Genomic DNA, 22,597 nt, shown 5'->3' on the forward strand with positions numbered 1-22,597 from the left:
TTTTAAGGTTAAACGCAACGCTCGTTGTATTCTACGTGTTCACAGATGGCGTTAATTAATTAATTTTGTTTAAATACGCTTTTGCAAGGTATTGCTTTACAGTATTAAGACAAATTATTTGTTTGCGCCCTCATATACGCAATATGAATATGAATAAATAGTTTTGTCCATATAAAAACTCAATTCTATCGAGAAAGGCATACAAATACAATATTGGATTGAATCATCGGTAAAATATTGTATTTGTGTGCCTTTCTCGAAAGAATTAAGTCTTTAAACGAACAAAACTATTGATTCATATTCATATTGCGTATATACGGGCGCAAACAAATGATTTGTCTTAATATTGTAAAGCAATACCTTGCAAAAGCGTATTTAAACTAAATTAATTAATTAACGCCATCTGTGAACACGTAGAATACAACGAGCGTTGCGTTTAAAAAAAACACAGTGGTCCAAGCGCATATTTAACAAAACGGTGTTCAGTTGTTAGTGGTACGTATAAACTTCATTAAAACGATGGAGTTCCATCAAGTAAACATTTGTAACAAATTGACAGTCTAAAAAGTACACTATGTATTAATTGTCGCTTTCCAAATAAGAAAACTACATGGAAAGGATAATTTTTGTATTTCTGAAATGTACGTATCAAAATTATTAAACTAAATGTTTTCTTTAAAATCGGGTTTTACTGTTTTCCCTTGTTTGTATAGAAATTTCAAACTCGAATGTAAAATGTGAAGAAGTTTGAAAATAAATTTCAAAGACAACGTAGCTTGGTGTATCATAACATGCTCTAAGGTTCGTAAAAAATTGACCATGCCCAACTATTTACTTGGGTACCTACTTAAAATTAGGAAAATATATTATTATCAAAATAATAACAACCCAGTTTTTAAACAACTAGCAACAATCTAATCAAAAATGGCCGACGGCGGGAGCGAAGTGTCAAACACTGGTTTTAAAAAGAGATGTTTCAAAAACCGCGGAGGAGCCCGGAAAAGAAACAAATCTAGCTCCGATAAAGGTAATTCATTCGATAACACTCAATAAATACATCTTTAAAAACCATATTCAGCTAGTTTTTGAGATCTCATTTGTGTGGTTATGTGTTTATTTACAACTGTCAAAATTCCATATACTTTTTCACTTGAAGACAAACAATAGGGATTGGAAACGTAATTTGATAATCTGATCTAAATCAACACAGAGACTCCCTTTATAAGGGTTTTAAATTCAGACGGCTACAAATCGGGCTTACTGAGTTAATTCCAATTGTTTTATAATTTGAGTATAATGAAGGATTATTTTACCATCTTTTGACGATTGCAGACTCAAGCAGTAGCGGTGAAGATGGCCACATTGTTCTGCCCGGCAGGAAGCAGAAGAAACAGAATCCCAACATCCAGAGCACGTCCAAGATAATGCCAGAGAAACTCCGACAAACTGTTGCAGCAAAAGATTCATCTGATGATGAGGATAAGAAAACAGTAAGTGACTTTTCAAACATGTATACAATTGATTAAAAATCATAGTACATCAGCATCACTGTGCTGTTGGTGGCTATAATTCCTAACTCCGGGTAAAATTGATACCCTCGGGTTAATTTAAATCCCTAAAAATTCTTTGTGGGCTTATTGGCCGTACTATGTGCAAAATTTAACTTCTGCATACACAGATTGTCCTAAAATATATTATGGAATTATGGATACTATCTATGTACAAATATATTATCGGCTGAGTCGTGTAGTTGCAAAAATATGCTCTTTAAGTAAATCTTTGAAATTCATTGAATGCTAAAATATGTAGGTCATTTGTAGGAGTCGTTCTTGAGTTCAACGCTCGGCTGTGAAATGATTTGCCGGTCTCTGTGCTTCCTTCCTCCTACAACACAGCTCTATTCAAGAATCAGTTTCACTCCTTTCCTTTTCTCAAAAAGATCTTCCGCACAGCAACCCCAAAGATGACATAGGCCCCCTGAGGGAAATTGTTTTCCACAGGGCCACCTGTGTGGAGTAAATATTAAAAAAATATAAATTAATATTTTTCGTATATCAAATTTTTTTTTTATTATTTAGACTTTTAGACATTTGACATAAAATGAAGTTCTTTTTATATTCAAGGTGTTTCAAATAGTTTTTTGGGACTATCTTCAAATTTTCCAAAGCGGGTTTTGCATCTCTAAGGTTTAAATGGCTACAAGCATCTTTTACCATCATTTCGACTTGCATAACTGTTACATTTACAAAGTTATGAAAAAATTTATGTTTGCGTTGACATCTGAAGACTTTTTCAAAAGTTGATTTTTCAAAAGCAATATTTTAAGAAAAAATATCCAATGTTTGTATGCTATTTTTTATACATAAAACATTGGCTCATATTTAATTATATTTTGTGTATCATTTTCAGGTTGGCGTAGCGTACAAGTCAGCGGGCACGGAGCTGTCCCGCGGCGACCAGAACGCCACGGCCACGTACGAGATGGACACGGAGATAGACCGCGACGCGCAGGCCATCTTCGAGAAGTCCGTCGCTATCAATGAGGGCCTTGAAGGTCAAGCAGATGACAAGGTGATACTAAAATTTATACAGAGATGTCCAGACATTATTACTATTTAATGTTCAGGCAGCATTCTGCTGATTCGCTCATATCCGTATAAATAAGTTTAACAGTAATGGAGATGTTTTAAATAGAAAATAAGTTATTTTAAATAATCCTCCTCTCCAAATAAGAATCCAACTAACTAACCATCACACTGTTTACCGCAGGGTTAGGCAGAGAGGACGGACTGCCAAACAACTCGGTCTTGGCACACACTTCTTGCCTCATTCACATTCATACTCTTCTATTATTCTGACTCTTGACAGTGCCCGACTCGAGTATCTGATTCACTTGATCGTGCCATGTCTTCCTCGGGCGTCCCCGACTTCTGCTACCATTCACATTAACATCATATATTCCCCTTACACTCCTTTCTTCGCTCATTCGCTCTACATGCCCAAACCATCTAAGCGTCCCTTTCTTAATCTTACTCATTAAGCTTACATCAGCCTTGCACTCTTTGCGGATCTCCACATTTCGCACACAAAAATTATTGTTAGCGCCTACCACGTTCAGTCCTCCATTAATGGAGTTACCTGCATTTACCCTGCTTTCAATATCTCTGTCAGCCTTCCCATCTCTCGTAAACATACTTCCTAAATACACAAACTCATCCGCCTGCTCCAAGTATTCCTCATTCACAACTATATTGCACACTGTTTTCGTACTCTCTCTTTCAAACATATTACTTTAGACTTACTTACATTCATCAGTAACTCATTCTTCGAGCTTTAAATAGGTTTATACTAGTAGCATCGATGACTTGTTGTGGAAGTTTGTTCCATGCATCCACTACTCTATTTGCAAGGAAGTGTTTCCCAGGATTGAATGCAAAAGGTGTTTTGTTTATTTTTTTGAGCGTCCACGGAGATTTATATTTTTGTTTGTGGTGAAGATTTCTTGGATGCCAGGGTTTTGTTATTGGATGTCAGACATTTTGAAAGTGTTAATCAAGTCACTCCTTTCTTTTAACGTTGGTAATCTTAGTTCCTTGAGTAGTTTAATAACGTTGACGTTGGTAACCTTAGTTCCTTCTTAAATAAGACGTTAGAAAGAGAAATAATTATTCTTTTCAGTTTGTCACAAATTATCAATCTGTACAAATTGGCGGGATTTTTTCGTTGAAAGCTTAAAAATTATTTACATATATTTTTTTTGTTGTATAAACGGCATAAAAATTAAGTTTAACAGTTTTCTTACTAATTTTTACTTCGAACAGCAGATTACTGAGAGAGTATTGTATTATCAAAGCATGAAATAATAAGCATTTTATCCTGTCCAGATTTACAGGGGAATCAACAACTATGCAATGTACTACAAGAAGAAGGACACAGCAGCTGGGAATGCCAGCTCTGGATTGGTCAGAAAAGGACCAATCAGAGCGCCCGCTAATCTCAGAGCAACTGTCAGGTAATTTTTTTTTTTCATGTTTTAAAGAAAGAAACATTCCCGGGTTACGGAATAACCTGAAAATATTTTAATAATTCCTACTATGTACAATCATTGTGAGTGGAAGATGTTGCTTGTGCAAAGATGGAGGACTTAGCTAGCAGAGGAATTGACCCTAAGATCAGTTTGTGGTTTACCTTTTTAATGAACACCGTTATTACCTAAAAATCATCTATCAAAAATATACAGGGTGGCCACAGACCTGGAAAACCGGGAAAACCGGGAATTATCAGGGAATTTTACCGAACCGGGAATTATCAGGGAAATGTCAGGGAATTTTAAAATATTCTTAAAATATCAGGGAATTCCAAAAATAAAACGAAATTCGTTATTTACGATTTGTGAAGTCCCAAAGTTGTGTTTTATTACTTTTACTTGCGGCGTGTGTTTTTTTTTTTTTATTTTTTTTTTATTGGTTTTCAAGTTACAATCCCGTTAAACTTCAATAAAGCAGTTTGTCAACAGTTTGTAACAAAAGATATGCCGACAAAGACAAACTAGATAAGTAGGTATTTTTTTATTATTATTTTCGTAAATAGCCCTTGCAACACAATCATGTCGTAAACCACCCGCCTTGGTTTTTCCCCTATACTATGTAGGTGCGAAATCTGTAAAGAAAAAGCTAGCAAAGTTACAACAAAGTGTCAAAAGGGTCGGACACCCAGTACGGTCGTAATAAAATTTAAAGATCATCATTATCAACATTTTTTCAAAGTGTCAATACAGTAGAACCTCGTTAATTTGAAATCCACGGGACATCAAAAATCAAATTTCGAATTAACGAATTCCCACGTAATTCGAATTTTTATGAAAAAATACGCCGAAAATCGATTTTATCGGCCGCCTCTTCAAATCCGGGTGGTATTTTAGCTGTAAATTCGTATTAATACCAATTATTTCTTTATTTTCGCGGCCGATTACCGTAGCGGCGGGCCCTTTAAATTCAGATATTCGCAATAAATTCGTAAAAATGCTATATTTTTACGCGTAAATCGAGATTTCGCTGCCGATTTCGGTCGCGGCCTACCCTTTAAATTGATATATTTAAAAATACGATATATTTCCGCGTAAATCGAGATTTCGCGGTAATTTTCCGTCGCAGCTGGCCCATTATTTCAAATATCTGAATTTAAATTCGTAAAAATACGATATATTTCCGCGTTAAACGAGAATTCGCGGCCGTATTCCGTCGCGGCCGGCTCTTAAAATTCAGAGTCCAAAAAAATTTCGTAAAAATACGATATATTTCCGTGTAAATCGAGAATGCGCCGCCGATTTCCGTCGAGTACGATATATTTCCGTTTAAATCGAGAATGCGCGGCCGATTTCCGTCGCGGCCGACCCTTTAAATTAAGATATTTGATGTAAATTCGTAAAAATATGAAATATTTCCGCGTAAATCGAATTTTATCGGCAATTTTTCGTCGCGGCCGGCCTTTTAAGTTCAGATATTTGAAGTAAATTCGTAAAAATATGTCATATTTCGGCGTGAATCGAAATTTTTCGACCGATTTCCGTCGCGCCGTATTTTTTAACTCGGATATTCGAAGTAAAGTTAGTAAAAAGACGATATATTTCCGCGTAAATTAAAATTTCGCGTCCGATTTCCGTCGCGGCGGGCCCTTTAAAATTCAGATATTCGAAATAAATTCGTAAAAATACGATATATTTACGCGTAAATCGAGATTTCACGGCCGATTTCCGTCGCAGCGGGCCATTTAAATTCAAATATTCGAAATAAATTCGTAAATATACGATACATTTACGCGTAAATCGAAATTTCGCGGCCGAGTTTCGTCGCGGCCGACCCTTTAAATACAGATATTTGGAGTAAACTCGTAAAACGTATTTTCTCGGCCCTTCAAACTCGGATATTCGAAATAAATTTGAAAAAATACAACATTCCACTGTAAATCGATTCAGATTTACAAAATAATAATACTAATTAGGACGATGTATAACCACGTAAAAATACATTTTTTGGCGTTTTACCGCCACGGCTGACTTTTAGATTCAGATTTACGAAATATTATGATTTATTTTCGTTAAAAATCAAATTTTTCGAATTTCACGAACAAATTTTCGTGCGCGGACAAAAATAAATTTCGAATTACGAATTTCGAATTAAAAAAATTTTTGTATGAAAAAATTTTTCTGCGGAAATTTTTTTGGCGAAAATTTCGAATTACGCGTTTTTTCGAATTATCGGGGTTCTACTGTACTTACTTTTGTTTATTTGTCTGGTCTTTTCATTTGTACACAAATTGTCTTCAGGCGATATATCATAAATTTGTAATAAGTGTATTTTGTTTTGAATAAATCATTGTGGTGCAAGGAAATAATAAATGCTTTAGATCAGTGCTCCGCAACCGGTGTGCCGTGGCACACTGGTGTGCCGTGAGCCGGATACAGGTGTGCCGCGGTCAAATTCAATGTATTTGACATTTTATAATTTTTCATTATGTATTTAATACACAATGAAAAAATATTTTTCATAATATTGTCTATTTTTCATTGTCTGCAGATACTGTTAAAAGACGTATTTACAACATATTAGAAACACTGATTAGAAAACTGTTATTGACTGCACTTCAGATCAACGAAACAACCGATATAAAAAATAAAGCACAGTTGATACTGTTGATAGCTATATTGTACTTTTCGTTGCGAGGACTTTATTAAAGAACATTATTTATTTTGTAAGGAGGTTCCAGAGCGAACTACTAGTGAAGAATTTTTTCAAGTAACCGATGATTTCTTCAAAATATATAATATTACATGGAGCAATTGCATTGCTGTTTGCACGGATGGCGCTGCAGCAATGGCGGATAGTAAAAAGGGTTTCGTCTCTTGTGTAAAACAAAAAAATCCAACGTTACAATTTATACACTGCTGCATACATCGAGAAGCATTGATGGTCAAAAATTTACCGGAGGAACTTTTGAACACGATGAATGAATGCATTCAAATCGTAAACATAATTAAATCAAGAGCCCTAAACTCGCGAATCTTTGGAATACTCTGTGCAGAAATGGGAGCCGAATATGAATCCTTATTGTTTTATACTGAAATTCGTTGGCTATCCCGAGGCAAACTTTTGGCTAGATTGTTAAAGCTTCGTAACGAGGTGTGTAAGTTTCTTTTAAATCAAAATATGCCCAAACTATATCAGCACCTCGATGATAATTACTGGATAGCCAAACTTGCATACATGGCTGATATATTCGATCATTTGAATGAACTTAATAACGAACTTTGGCAGAAAGAGTTGCAAAAAGGATGTATAGAAATGTACCAAAGGATCAACCATAGTACAATTGAAAACAAACAATTAACTGTGGATCTGGCCCAACAACATTTAAGTATGCTTCAGCAGAAATTTGGTCAGTATTTTTATTCCATTAATACGGAACAATACGATTGGATTCGAAATCCTTTTGCAACCAATGCAATAAATTCTACGGAAGCACTGCCTCTGCAAATTCTAGTGGAATTTACAGATTTAAATAATGACATTAAAACTTCACTTCTCCGAAGATCAATAAGATATTTTCTGGATTTACGTTAAAAAAGAATATCCTCACATTTCCGTGAAAGCATTCTTAACACTACTTCCATTTTCAACGACATATTTATGTGAGCAAAGTTTTTCAACGCTTGTATTAATTAAAAATGATAGGCGGTCATGCTTAAAAGGTCTTGACCAAGAACTTCGGGTTGCGCTGTCAAAAATCGAGCCGAATATGATACTTTTGTGTTCACTGAAACAAGCGCACGATAATTTAACAATTAATCGCTCATTAATTTATTATTATTTTATAATAATTATTAAGATTGCGTAAAAATAAATATGTTATATTTATATGTATAGATGTATACTTAAAAAAAAACAAGAAATTATTGTAAAATTTGTGTATATATCTATATATTTTAGCTTTTGGTGTGCCGCGGAATTCTAGGAAGAAATTTGGTGTGTCGTAGGTGAGAAAAGGTTGCGGAGCACTGCTTTAGATGACGGAATTCCCTTTATTTATGTATCTGTTCTAATTTTCTGGCGTAGATGAAAATCGTATTTCAAAAATAAAATTTTGAAAGATATGTCCTTATACCAAATAAAACATCAGGGAAAAATATAGAAACTGCCCTGGAAAACCTGGAATTATCAGGGAATTTTGAAATCCGTTTTTTGTGGCCACCCTGATATAAACAAACGAAATACACTTTTCATGTGTAGAATTATTAATTCAAAAAAATTATTTTCTGATTATATATAGGTACCTACTTTATCGCTTATCTAAATTCGCACAATCATCAGTACCAATTTTAAAATTTGAATTCATTACGCAGGAATATTCACATCATGCACTGCATCACAGACAACCGAAATTAGTATGTTTGATTGTGTTAATCAGACATTTAAATTTTACAATTAAGAAATATTAATACATAATTTATTTAATTAATGTATTTTGTTTTCAGATGGGATTATCAGCCAGATATTTGCAAAGATTACAAAGAGACAGGTTTTTGTGGCTTTGGGGGTATGTATATTATTTTTTAAAAGTGTTGTCCATCGGTTGCAATTTGAAATTTAAAATTCCATTTTGTTACCTTTCCATTTCAATACATTATCCTCGCAATTTTATTTAACCTTTCCACAACTGAAATATGATTAGCACCACTCTACGTAGATTTGAAGATTTTTATTAGCAAGTCAATGATTATTACAGTCTCTCAATGATATTGCATGTTTATGCATGCTTATACACAAGTTCTACAATTTTTGCATAATTTCTACACCCCAATTTATGAAATTTATATTACACCACTCCTTTTCGCTTCTAGATTTTGTTTCCCTCCACATCAAAACCAATTCCCTAGCTTTTGTTTAATTCTTTTGAAATGGAACAAATTCAAATATATTGTGACAAATTTACTTAGAAATCAGTACCTGTCCAGATTTTAGGACCTACCTTGTAGGATAGTACAGTTGTTAGTTTGATTTCTGCAGTGTTAGAATGAGACGGCAATAGACATTGCTCTATATACAGTACAATCTCTCTTTATACCTAGAACTCTTCCAGATCAGACGTGTATAATAAACTTGCCGTGTACTGAAGACTATTTTATAAATCCTACACTCTCACCTCTAAATAACATACCCAAATGTCAGTAACACTCGTATCGTTAAATTTAATTTGTCTGCATTATTTGTAGACTCGTGTAAGTTCTTACACGACCGCGGGGACTACAAACATGGATGGCAGCTGGAGCGGCAGGAGACGGCGGCCGCAGACTCGGGTGACGATGGGCGTTACGAGATCGACAGCGACGAGGACCGACTGCCCTTCAAGTGCTACATCTGCCGGAAGAGCTTCAAAGACCCTGTCATCACCAAGTGAGACCCCATTTAAAAAATAATGTGATCTCCGTACAAACTTTCTGAACTGTGAGACTTTAGGGAGTGAGCAGGGGAAGGAGAATAGCAAGATTACCTGGCTACTTTACTACAAATCTGGTCACAAACACGGCTAAAGCAAATTTAAAGCAACGTTTCGTTTCTGATTCGTGGTTTTTAGTAACCCATTGCGAGTAGCCAGGTAATTCCCAACCTTTCTCTTCTCCTTTTCCTCGCTATTTATGTATGTCCAACTAGCTGCGAGTCTCTTGTGAAGTGCCTTTCAAATCAAATTTTTAAAAATATGTTGCTCAATGATGCTTTCACGTTGCTTTGTAATGGACCTTAGGAAACAGTAACCAGATAAAACAGGACATGACAAAAGAATAGATTAGATTTGACACATAGCTCAGCTTGCTTTCCATGCCACAAAACTCGTTGCTAACTCCTTAACTTCTCAATGATTCCTTCCTCCGTAGATGCAAGCACTACTTCTGCGAGGCGTGCGCCCTGGCTCACTACAAGAAGTCCACCCGCTGCTACATCTGCAGCGCGCAGACGGCTGGCGTCTTCAACCCCGCCAAGGAGATCTCCCAGCGGCTCGAGGACGCAGACAGACCCCCGGCGGAGGGCCATTCGGAGGATGATGACAGTGATTAGATAATATGTAATAAAAAAGTAATTGAGTAAAAAAGATAATTATCAACAACAACAAAAACTTCCTTGACCTAACACCTGACTGTATTATATAAGATTGACTAAAGCAAGCGTCTTATAATTACATATCATCCATGGTTTGACAGAACATTGTAAAAATACTGAATTACCTACTGGAGTGTTGTATCCTTGACAATAGGATACAAACATTGTATCCTGTAAGAAAACTGTAAATACACTTTGAAATGTATTGATGTTTGAAATAACATTGTAAAAAATCTTTACCTTCTTTTAAAAAAGGTATTTTCACTTTGTTTTATTCTCGAAAAAATGAAGAAACAAAATTACGATACATATTGAAGAAATTTTAATTTTATTTTTAAGTTGAAATATAAATTTTCTGTAACGATTTAAAATGTGCCGCTTTCGGTTTGCCTCCAAAATGACACGTTTATTTTTATTCTTCAATTCGGCGGCGCTGTCATCACGCCGAGCGTAGTTTGTGACAGCCGTCTCTTACCACACATTGGCGGTTTCTATGTCGTAATGACGTTGTAGCCACACATCTGCCCTGATAGTGGACACTGTAACGTTGTCCGAAACGTAGGCTAAAGAAGCAGTTAGCGCAACACGGCATAACCCCCCAAAAAAAAGTAACAAAAAAAAAATGTTGTAGCCAGTTGGAACCGTTTCGGAATGTGCAGTTTTAGATCGATTTTTAAACCAATAATTAATTATTAACTCTTCCACAAATTTTTAACTGTATTCGTAGTTTGTAAAAATACCCTTCTACCTGGCAATAAAAATAATATTTTTTTACAATACCTACCTTTATATAAACATTACCTTAAGAGGAAAACTTTACAATTGAATATTTTATTATAAAATATGCCGTGCTGACAGAACTTCATAAGAATATTTTAGACTGGCAGAACATTATAAAATGCTTGTTTCCTAATTAATGAAGAAGATAATAAATCAACAGCTCTCAATTAAACATGAAATAGAAAAAGACACAAAGGCTTGAACCCAGATCCTCTAGTTTTATCTTGTATAATATTGCGCAGAATGGCAATGCATGCCCTGGGATTGTTTTTATAATGTACGCCGTGAACGGTGAACCGGTTATTTCTTTAATACGTGTAAGGGAAAGCTAACTAACCAACCATTACGCCGTTTCTCCGCAGGGGTAGACAGAGACGATGGACCGCCAAACAACTCAGTCTTGCAACATACTTCTTGCCTCATTCACATTCATACATACTCTTCTATTATTCTGACTCTTGACATGGCCCGACTCAAGTATCTGATTCACTTGGTCGTGACATATCTTCCTCGGGCGTCCCCGACTTCTGCTACCATTCACATTTGCATCGTATATTCTCCTTACACTCCTTTCTTCGCTCATTCGCTCTACATGCCCAAACCATCGAAGCAACCCTTTCTTGATCTTACTCATTACGCTTACATCAGCCCTGCACTCTTTGCGGATCTCCACATAGTGTTAGGGATATCTGTGATAATGATTGCATTTTTCCTTTGGGGGAAGCAGCCATACTGTTGGGAAGTAAGAGCTTCACAGATGCACTCATAGAGGGCAGTGCAAAGAGCTTGCTTGGAAGTCCACAAGATGGCAGTTAGTAGCCAGTAGTCGCCAGGGCCAGTTAGAATGCTCCCAGACAAACTTGGTGTTTTCAGATCTCACTGAGCCAGCTCCCAGTTAGGTCGACTATTGAGTCGCCATTGTAATACGCGAAGTATATAATAAATCCCTGATTTAACACAAAGAACTTATTCTTCATAATCTCCTTCCACAATGAGTTGGAGAACTGTTTGTGGGAACACAACACATACATACATCTTTTGTCTCATTTTCAACAGCTCTTTCTTACACTCTATTATTTAGTGTGTAAGAAGGAGCTGTTGAATTATTGTGATGATGCAGCAGCTCTTTCCTACACTCTATTATTTAGTGCGTAAGAAAGAGCTGCTGAATTATTGTGATAATGCAGCAGCTCTTTCCTACACTCTATTATTTGGTGTGTAAGATTTAATATTTTGTGATAATGCAGCAGCTCTTTCTTACACTCTATTATTTAGTGTGTAAGAAAGAGCTGCTGAATTATTATGATAATGCAGCAGCTCTTTCCTACACTCTATTATTTGGTGTGTAAGATTTAATATTTTGTGATGCAGCAGCTCTTTCTTAAGCAGGGTACTCACCTAACCGTGTAACATGTAACGTATCTGATAATGTATCAAGTGAGTACGTAGGCGCGAGCCGCTCGTGGGTGGAGCGCAGCGTGCTCGCAGCGACCCGCGGACGGCGGTTTCACTGCGAGCACACTGCGAGGACTAAAGGCGGATCCGGGAGCTCGTAGCTGGATACGCGGTTACCGTGGACGAGCCGTACCCACTTGCAGATTGATAACAGTATCAGTTACGTTACATGCTACACTCTTGGTGAATACCCTGCTTATCACTCTATTATTTAGTGTGTAAGAAAGAGCTGCTGATTTATTGTGATAATGCAGCAGCTCTTTCCTACACTCTATTATTTGGTGTGTAAGATTTAATATTTTGTGATGCAGCAGCTCTTTCTTAAGCAGGGTACTCACCTAACCGTGTAACATGTAACGTATCTGATAATGTATCAAGTGAGTACGTAGGCGCGAGCCGCTCGTGGGTAGAGCACAGCGTGCTCGCAGCGACCCGCCGACGGCGGTTTCACTGCGAGCACACTGCGAGGACTAAAGGCGGATCCGGGAGCTCGTAGCTGGATACGCGGTTACCGTGGACGAGCCGTACCCACTTGCAGATTGATACAGTATCAGTTACGTTACATGCTACACTCTTGGTGAGTACCCTGCTTATCACTCTATTATTTAGTGTGTAAGAAAGAGCTGCTGATTTATTGTGATAATGCAGCAGCTCTTTCCTACACTCTATTATTTGGTGTGTAAGATTTAATATTTTGTGATAATGCAGCAGCTCTTTCTTACACTCTATTATTTAGTGTGTAAGAAAGAGCTGCTGAATTATTGTGATATTGCAGCAGCTCTTTCCTACACTCTATTATTTGGTGTGTAAGATTTAATATTTTGTGATAATGCAGCAGCTCTTTCTTACACTCTATTATTTAGTGTGTAAGAAAGAGCTGCTGAATTATTGTGATATTGCAGCAGCTCTTTCCTACACTCTATTATTTGGTGTGTAAGATTTAATATTTTGTGATAATGCAGCAGCTCTTTCTTACACTCTATTATTTAGTGTGTAAGAAAGAGCTGCTGAATTATTGTGATAATGCAGCAGCTCTTTCCTACACTCTATTATTTGGTGTGTAAGATTTAATATTTTGTGATAATGCAGCAGCTCTTTCTTACACTCTATTATTTAGTGTGTAAGAAAGAGCTGCTGCATCATCGTGATAATTAAATGTTTAACACTTCAGGCTAATTTGTTCGGTTATAGAAACAACTCATATGGTCTCACGGAAATCGTTTTGTCTCCCTTACTGTTGTGATGAGAAATATGATCTAAACAGTGTTAGAAAGAGAAAACACCACGCTTTATACTCAAATCTGGAAATTAACCTCAAAATAATTAAAATTTACATCTTTATGAAACCAAAGGATCCGAAAGCAATTGGAAATTTTTTTTTTTATCAATTGTTTTTATATGAAAGAACAAAAAAGTGAGGTAACAATAGTGTTTGTTATACATTGGTCTAATAAAATGAGTGTGTTTTTTATTTATTTTTTCGTTATCAGTAACTTTATTTACAGGAGTAAATATAAAAACATAAAGTGAGCTATTTTATTTTTTATGTTTGCATTCAAAATTTTATGTTATTTTCTAATAATAAAATTTGGAAGCGTATTTTATCACCTTAACAAAGCAGTTTTCGGTTATATTCAGAAATATTCCATTTATTGGGATTTTATTAGAAAGCGGAAATACTCCGACCTTCTGACAGAATATGCCAGAGGCCTGAGGAGTTAAGAATGCATTCCTCTTGAGAGTTGTTAATATAATCTTAATTGATTAGATGAAATGAGGTTTATATTATCTTCATTAATTAGATGAAATGAGGTTTATATCATCTTCATTGATTAGATGAAATGAGGTTTATATTATCTTCGTTGATTAGATGCAATGAGGTTTATATTATCTTTATTCATTAGATGAAATGAGGTTTATATTATCTTCGTTGATTAGATGAAATGAGGTTTATATTATCTTCATTGATTAGATGAAATGAGGTTTATATTATCTTCATTGATTAGATGAAATGAGGTTTATATTATCTTCTTCATTGATTAGATGCAATGAGGTTTATATAAGCTTCAATAAGATTCCTAACAAAATTGAAGGCTTATTCCTGACAGGATATTGTGAAACTGCCTTACATCAAAAGTACAACTCTTTACAAATGTAAATAAATAAACTAGGCACATGTTTTACAATAAAAAAGCTATGTATTTGCAAAAATTATTTTTATTCATATTTACAATAAAAATTATTGATCATAATAATTATCAATGTCACATTATGTAAAATTACAAAATAATTAAATCTATTTTTTCCACAAGGAATGTCTACCAAACAAAAACAAAACATTTTTCTTATTTTATAATATTTAAGGCACCTTTTTAAAATTATAAATATCATGGAATGTAAATCAATATAGTAAACTTCGCATATCCGAAGAAATTACTTGCATCCGTAGGTAATAGAAAAGGGAGATGTAAACGTGGCGACTATCGCCAAACTACTACGACCAAACTGCACGGACCATCAAAGCGGCTATGCGTTTGATGTGTAGGTAGAAACATAGGCGGAGTGCCGCTGCGTGTTTATGTGTAGTGTGGTTGAATGATGTTGCAATATGTACCAATAATGGTTCATCTCCCTTGTTCTATTATCTATGCTTCTTTCCAGTAGTAGCAGAAAAGCTATTATTAAGCTACATTAGCAAGGAATATGATCTATCACTTAAGTAGAACGGAAACGATCAATATCAATTGTCAATAATTATATCAATTAAAGTAATTTATGCAATTGATGATTGCTAATTTATCGTTTACTGAGGCAATTGGAGCGATTGACGAGACTTCCCATTGACAGGGGGATGATATTTCGCTGTGTGATTGATAATCGTTGGTTCAATTGCTCTATCAATTTCATCGCGGAAAAAGCTTTCAAAAATTTCTACTTGTGATTGTCCAGAGTTATGGAAAGGAAAATCCAAATTTTATCAATGTATTTGCAAATTTTAGGTTATGTTTCCGCAGCCGATTGAAGTTCTTGAATGCACATTGAGAATGACGTAAGCGCATTGACAATTGACATTGATTATCTCCGGTACCTATTAAAATCATCATTCACAACCTTAAATTATATTTCGGTGCGTAGAAAAACACTTTAAATACACAATTTTCATTTGAGCGGGAATCGAACCTGCAACTTCCGGGTATAAATTCATGCATTATAACCGCCACACCGCGGAGGCGATATCAGATATTAAAGTTAAATTTAAAAAATAAATTAAAAAAACTTTTTTTTTATGGGACGCCACACGATTTCTATTACCCACAGCCAGTGGATCTATAGCAGCGATGTGAATATGTCAGATCCGGTCACTAATATAAATGTACTGGTACCATAAAATCAGTAAAATATTGTCAATTATTGAAAAAAAACTTCATGGTTGTTACAAATTGTGTTTTTTTTAAAGAATATTATTTTTGATATAAATTTCAAAAGCATTAAACCCTTGATTTCGTGTTTGCAAAACAAACACGCGTCTGCTTTACCATAGGACATAGGATAGCGTTTTTAAAATCAAATCTTTTATAAAAATCTCTCTTATGCAGCAAAAAACGCATTTACAGTGAAACTCTCTTATAACACATGTTTTTTTTTTGTCCTTTGAAAAACCTTATAAAGAGGTTTCACTGTAGGTGCAAGCAATTATGACAGTTCTGAAGCTATTTTTGCAAAGTACCGTTCACCCTGACCAAGTGACAGTATTAAATTTCAAAAGAGATTTTAACTTAGATTTATTTTTTTATTTTAAATTATCGTAGGATTTGTAGATTTAAAAAAAAAAAAAAGAATTTATAATTGAAATATGTAATATTTTTAACATGCCGAAACAGTTAAAATATTGTCAAATTAATAAAATAAAATAATCAAAAATAGCCAGTCATATTTTTTAATAATGAAAAAATTGTCCTTGTTATATTTTTAGTCAATAAAAATTGGCTTTGTTATATTTTTAGTCAATAAAAATTGGCTTTGTTATATTTTTAGTCAATAGAAATTGGCTTTGTTATATTTTTAGTCAATAGAAATTGGCTTTGTCTTATATTTTTAATATAAAATTTGGCATTGTTATAATTTTAGACAATATAAATTGGCTTTTACATGTTTTTTTGATAATAAAGATTGGCATTATCATATTTATTGACAATAGAAATTGATATTGTCACTATTTTTTATAATAAAAATCGGCTTTGTCATATTTTTAGATGGTTAAATTTTTTAATAAAGTCAATACATCTGATTAGGCTAAATTTTATGAATTGTGTAGCCTTACCAATGTAAAATTACACAAAACTAAGCAATATTTTTTCGTTGTTATGTAAAGTTACACCTGTAACATTATCATTTATTTTCCCAATTTGGAGGGGACTCTGCAGTTCAGATCTAGTCACTGAACCTTGTCGAGGATATGGTGGCCAATAGCGATCATCAGCCACAGGAGAGTTGTCAAGTAGCGAAGTGAAAAGGTGGATCATTTGTGAAATTTTTTGTTTTCTTTGAAATTGAGCGCTTTAGTTGTCCTCGGGGGCACGGCTTTCTTGGATTTCCTGAAACAAATTACAATTTCATTAATATTGAGAACCATGGCAACTAGAAAGCGAAGACAAATCAAGTGTGGTATAAATAAACGTCGCCTGTTCTAAAGATTTTATTCATTTCAGTCAATAAGCAGAAAATAGAGACACGCTTAACACATTTCGGCCGGGAAAGGTAGTTCTACCTTCTGCGCCCGCCTCATTTCAATGGCAGAAAAGACGGAATTATTCAATGTTTTTACATGAATATTATAAACCAATCTCTTTATTTATTTATTTATTTATTTAATATCAACGGTATAAATATACCATAAACAATGATAACATGTCACAGTTAAAATTGTAGAAATATTTTTAAAAAAGAATTACAAATATATGTGGCATTTGATTGTGAAATGACGTTAGAGAGTAAGTAATTTAGTAAACAAGAGATACAAGTACATAAGTTTCCATAGTGCAAATAAGGTAGAATTAGATTAAATTAATATTGATTGAAAAGATTTGATAGCAAAGCCCTCTTGTACCTACCTTGCGTGCAGTTAAATAGATCTGCGTATTTATTACTAACTTCATGCAACTAGGTACAAGCGAGTGTTTGGAATACTCAGTCCTGATATTGTTGCATTTAAACAAAATTTTAGAACGAGTAGCTCTCGTGGGTATATGAAATTCAACGAGGTTAATTAAATCAGGACTGTCTATACTACCATTTACAATTTTGAACATAAATATTAAGTCGGATATAATTCTTCGATCTGAGAGTTTTAATAAATTTAGATTTTTCATCAAGTAATTATAATTTATATTTTCAATGGGAATACCGAGTTTAAAATTAATGTGTCTTAGGAATTTATGTTGAATTTTTTCGATTGAATCTGAATGTAATTTGTAGTGGGGGGACCAGATCGAGGAGTTATATTCGACTTGACTACGAACCAGGGATGTATACAAAATTTTTAATGTTGAAATATTCTTGAAACCTCTGGAATTTCGAAGAATGAAGCCTAGCATTTTCATTCCTTTATTATTAATATTATTTATATTCGATATAAAGTTTAATTTAGAGTCGAAAGTTATCCCCAGGTCATTAATTTCTTCGACAGAGGTAAGGATTGAGTTATTAAGTTTATATGAATGAATAATTGAGTCGTGTAATTTCTATACCCGCTATATCAACTTTCATTGATTTGGAGAAAACCGCAAAAAACTGTCAAATCTCTAGCGTACATAAGTAAATGCATTAAAATTTTTTATATAATGAATTGGAGTAATAAAATTTCGAAAAGCATTTATTTTTCTATATATGTCTAGCAATAATTAAGTAATTTCGATAAATAAAATGGATATAGCGGATTTTGATACTCACTTCGTGATTTTGCAAGTCAACTGAGGCGACATGGCGGGTTTAGAAACTCACGCGTAGATCATTTTGACACACGACGTGGCGTCAGAGCGGCGGCCATATTGTATTTTGGCAAAATAACTGCTTGTGATTCGTTGAATCCGATATAGCGGGTTTTGATAGTGACTTTCTGTATGATATAGCGGATTTGGTTTCTCACTCGCAGTTTTAACATGGTTTTTGGTCGTGATAAGGAGGGTTTTGAAACTCAATTTTAGGCTCCTCTTGTTCCTCGCAAAAATGTGAACAAGATGTCATACTCAGATCATTTTGTCAAAAAATCGGATATAGCGGGTATAGAAATTATAGGATTCAATTGGTTGATTTATTCTGTAAAATTTAATTGAATAACACTTATTTATGTTCAGATGAAGTTTGTTAAGAGAACACCAATTAATTAACCTGTTCAAATTATTTTGTAGACAGATACAATCTTCAGCGCTTTTGATTATTTTAAATATTTTTAAATCATCTGCGAAAAGTAACGTATTAATATCTTCATCAAATATATTTACAATATCATTTATGAACAGTAAAAATAATATTGGGCCTAAATGAGACCAAACGGTCCCAACTATATGAACATATTTATCGAATCGTAATGCAAGTTTTATTTTTATATTTATCTTCGTGCCTTTCGTTTACATCGGTATTTCAACAAAAGGATAGCATATTATTTGTTATTGTAATAATTCAATTAGTGGAATGAGGGTTTTTATGACCGTGAAACCTGAATCAAATCTTTTCTTTGCTCCGCCCCACTCAACTCCTATGTGCAAGAGAGCGAGAGATGTCGAGAGTATTTAAAGAAAGCAGGTATGGGCAAATACTGATAGGCGGACCGTAATAAACATATTACAAGGTTAATTGAGTTGCATTTCAAATAATATTTGATTATCGTTTAGTACTTTATAACTTGGGTATGCTGAGCTACTACGTAGAAATTTTTATTAAAATATTTTTGATTTAAAACAAATTTAAAAAAATCGCGCGGGACCTTTATTTTCGCCTGGAGACACAGTGTAGCGCCAGAGCAAAAAATACCTGCCAGAAATGTGTTAAAATGCATTATTTTTCCATTTCCAGAAGCCGATTTCAGTATTTACTTACTTCTCATTATATATTATCTAATTACTACAAAGTTTTTTTTAATAATAAAATTTGCACATTAAGCTATTTTCTGTATATTTACCCATGTTTCTTCATTAAAACTTGTCTTTGGTCACCAAATATTGATTCTATAGACTAGGGAGTAATCTCATTCGATTCAGCACCCATGAAAACATAGTAAACGATACCTCACTCGACGTAGTTCATAAACATGGATTTTTCCAAAATTACCCCCCCCCTCCCATCATTCTTTGGGTGGACTGCAGATCTTCACTGATACTGCCAAGATGAATGTATGACCAAAATTTCACGAATGCACCAATTAACCCTTATTTACTTGTACTATAATCCGAGCCTCTTAACTCGCACTAATAAATCCCCTCCTACAGCCCCTACAGTAACCCGCCTCATAACTCTGTCCAACCAGGCGGCGATATAGTTCACGTTTTTTACGTGAATATGGCATCCCCAATTAGGATTTGTCGTGAAGATGAAGATAATGGCGAAGGGAAGAGAGGATGATTGGAAAAGTACTTGGCTATTCAGAATGACAATCTTCCACAAAGGTGTATCTATCACTCTGGAAAGTGCCGCAAATAAAGTGTATATATTTTTTTAATATTCATTTTTATATTAATAATAAATATTAGTGTATAAATTCAATTTATTCGGATGCACCAAGCTAGGAACCCTTTGCTTTCGATCCACAGTCTAGGACCTTAATCGCTCAACCACGGGGGTCATCATTTAATTTGTATTTAAAGAAATTAACCGATGTAATTCACACATTTCTTATTTAGAATTTGCATGCAAAGGAAGTGTTAATCACAAAGCAGGGATTTTATTTTCTGCAGATATAAATTCATTACTTACCTTCTATCATTCTGTCAGACATGTTAAAAAATATATAATAGTATAAATTTAAAGAATCAAAGGAATAAGATGAAACATTCAGGAAATAGCAAAATGGGTCTTTTTGTGCCCGTAGCGTAGTAGATTATTCTTGTGCAAGTCCCACCACCCTTTGTGTTTATATTTAAAAGTTTACCGTGGTAAAATTTGTCAAAGTTTGTTTTATTATTTATTTTTATATGAAAGAAAAAAAGTGAAGGACAGTAAGCTTTAAAATTAACTTTTAAGTAGTGGTATTTTTACAATTTAAAAGAAACAAAAAACAATCTGTAAGCGAAAAAACAATTGTAAATAAATTCCTCTATTTTTTTAAATAAAAAAATTGACATTTTTAACTTAAAAATCTTAAAGAGTCTTTCATCTGCTTTAAAAAATAGTATTTCATTTTGTGATACCTTCAAAAATAGTAAATTTGTTGGAAAATTAATGTCAACCAGGAATATTTCTAAATAAATTATGAATCTGACAGATCATTTAAAGTAACTTGATAACAAAATCAGGGGTAAAAATACTTTAGGGTTTAATATGTTTATGGGAATTTAGCACTGTGTCAACATTAAATGATATTAGTACAACCAACGATTAGGCCCAGTTGTTTTGCAGAAATTCAAATGTAACATTGTCATCAAATGGCCATTCAACGCCATTTTGTTTTCTTGACATTTGAAAGGTCCCCGTTAAACGCCAATTGTACGTGAGTTTCAGCTTTCAATCAAACTGTAATAAGCTGACAAGCTTAACAACTTGATAGTTTTCCTCTTCTGCTGATCACAATTTTTTCAAAAGCTGAAACGAACTCAGAATCTGCGTAACGGGTACTTTTCAACTGTAAAAAAAAACAAAATGGCCCTGAATTTACGTTTGATGACTTTGTCACAAGTTAATCGGCGTGAACTGGGCCTTAGTATCCAGTAACTTTACACTTTTAACTTTCCTGGCACTTTACTGAAGTACAGGGCGTTGTCGTATAACATTGTTTCTTGAAATTTGTACTGATCAATGAGCTTATAGTACATGTGGCTTCTACAATAGTCCATTGTTAACACTAATGATAATAACAATCTATGGAACGGGCGGTCTGTTTCATAAATTCCCCTATCTTAACGGATTGCAATCTTTAATGCACAGGCATCAGATAGTAGTTACGCTGTTCTAGTTCAACCGGTATTACAATGACAAATACTCTGAGGAACTAGCGTCATTGATCCCTTCGGTACCGGTGCATAGTTGGTGTTGGGAAGTAAGAGCTTCACAGATGCACTCATAGAGGGCAGTGCATAGAGCTTTCGCGGAAGTCCGCAAGATGGCAGTTAGTAGCCAGTAGTCGCCAGGGCCAGTTAGAATGCTCCCAGACAAACTTACTGTCCGAGATCTCAATTAGCCAGCTTCTAGTTAGGTCAACTATCGAATCACCATTGTAATTTGTAATACGCGAAGTATTATTAAATCCCTGATTTATCACAAAGAACCAAGTATTTGTAATCTCCTTCCACGACGAGTTAGAGAACTGTTTGTGGGACCACAACAGTTGGGAAACAATGAAACGTTGACATGTGACCCATTCGACGGCCGGCATAGTCCAGTGGTAACGCATTGGACTGCCATTCCGAAGGTCGCGGGTTCGAACCCGGCGTGCGCAAATAAATTTTATTTGATTAATTTGTGTTATTTCACAATTAATTAATTAAAATAATATATAGTATATTTGCGGCACGTTCCAGAGTGGAAGATACTACCAGTATCGCCCTGGTGTAAGACCACCATTCAGAATTAAAACGTTGCTCCAAATGGCTTTAGCCGTGTTTAGTGACTAGATCTGAATAGCCAGGTACTTCCCCACCTTCCTCTTTCCCTTCCCCACTTACCTTCAGCCTCACAACATCCCCCAATTGGGGATGCCATAGTCTCACTGGCTCCAGACGGGAGCAGTTGGGACTCTTGTGAGGTATTCACTGTAAAAAAAAAAAAAAAAAAAATTCATTCATTCATGACTCGTTCTTGAGTTCAACACCTCGGCTGTGGAATGATTTGCCGGCCTCTGTGTTTCCTCCCTCCTACAACGTGAGTCTCTTTAAGCCCATGTTCACTCCTTCTTCTCCACACAGCATCCAAATTCTTTTCCTCGGGGCCTCCGTGTGGAGTTAATGTAATTTTTTTTTTTCAAACACAGACACAAAAAATTAGTAATCTACACCGCAATTAGT

General features: G+C 34.7%; 2 protein-coding genes across 3 annotated transcripts in view; one reads left to right on the plus strand and one right to left on the minus strand.

The window, feature by feature from the left end:
• The first annotated feature begins 918 nt into the window (after positions 1-918).
• Positions 919-10,195, plus strand: mdlc (RING finger protein mdlc). The gene is made up of 7 exons (XM_089648383.1): positions 919-1,027; positions 1,333-1,490; positions 2,410-2,571; positions 3,885-4,012; positions 8,531-8,592; positions 9,269-9,449; positions 9,929-10,195. Exons 1-7 carry the CDS (start codon positions 925-927, stop codon positions 10,107-10,109), a joined length of 975 nt encoding a protein of 324 aa, XP_089504509.1. The 5' UTR covers positions 919-924; the 3' UTR covers positions 10,110-10,195.
• Positions 10,196-14,269: 4,074 nt separating this feature from the next.
• Positions 14,270-22,597, minus strand: part of LOC149410833 (cysteine dioxygenase type 1) — a 67,551-nt gene continuing 59,223 nt past the window's right edge. The window contains exon 6 of one of the 2 annotated variants that reach the window (XM_089647760.1): positions 14,270-16,981. In XM_089647760.1, coding sequence (XP_089503886.1) covers positions 16,946-16,981 — 36 coding nt within the window. In that variant the 3' untranslated portion in view covers positions 14,270-16,945. The remainder of the gene's footprint in view (positions 16,982-22,597) is intronic. The other variant, XM_089647759.1, reaches the window with a different exon arrangement.

This window comes from Hesperophylax consimilis, chromosome 27 (genome assembly GCF_061612785.1).
Source record: "Hesperophylax consimilis isolate HC1 chromosome 27, BYU_Hcon_1.0, whole genome shotgun sequence".
Taxonomy (NCBI): domain Eukaryota; kingdom Metazoa; phylum Arthropoda; class Insecta; order Trichoptera; family Limnephilidae; genus Hesperophylax; species Hesperophylax consimilis.

Bases quoted from the DNA above. Each gene is read 5' to 3' on its own strand.
- mdlc (XM_089648383.1), top strand. From the start codon at position 925: ATGGCCGACGGCGGGAGCGAAGTGTCAAACACTGGTTTTAAAAAGAGA. The intron at 1,491-2,409 runs GTAAGTGACTTT...TATCATTTTCAG, and splicing joins ATGATGAGGATAAGAAAACA to GTTGGCGTAGCGTACAAGTC. The intron at 8,593-9,268 runs GTATGTATATTA...CATTATTTGTAG, and splicing joins AGGTTTTTGTGGCTTTGGGG to ACTCGTGTAAGTTCTTACAC.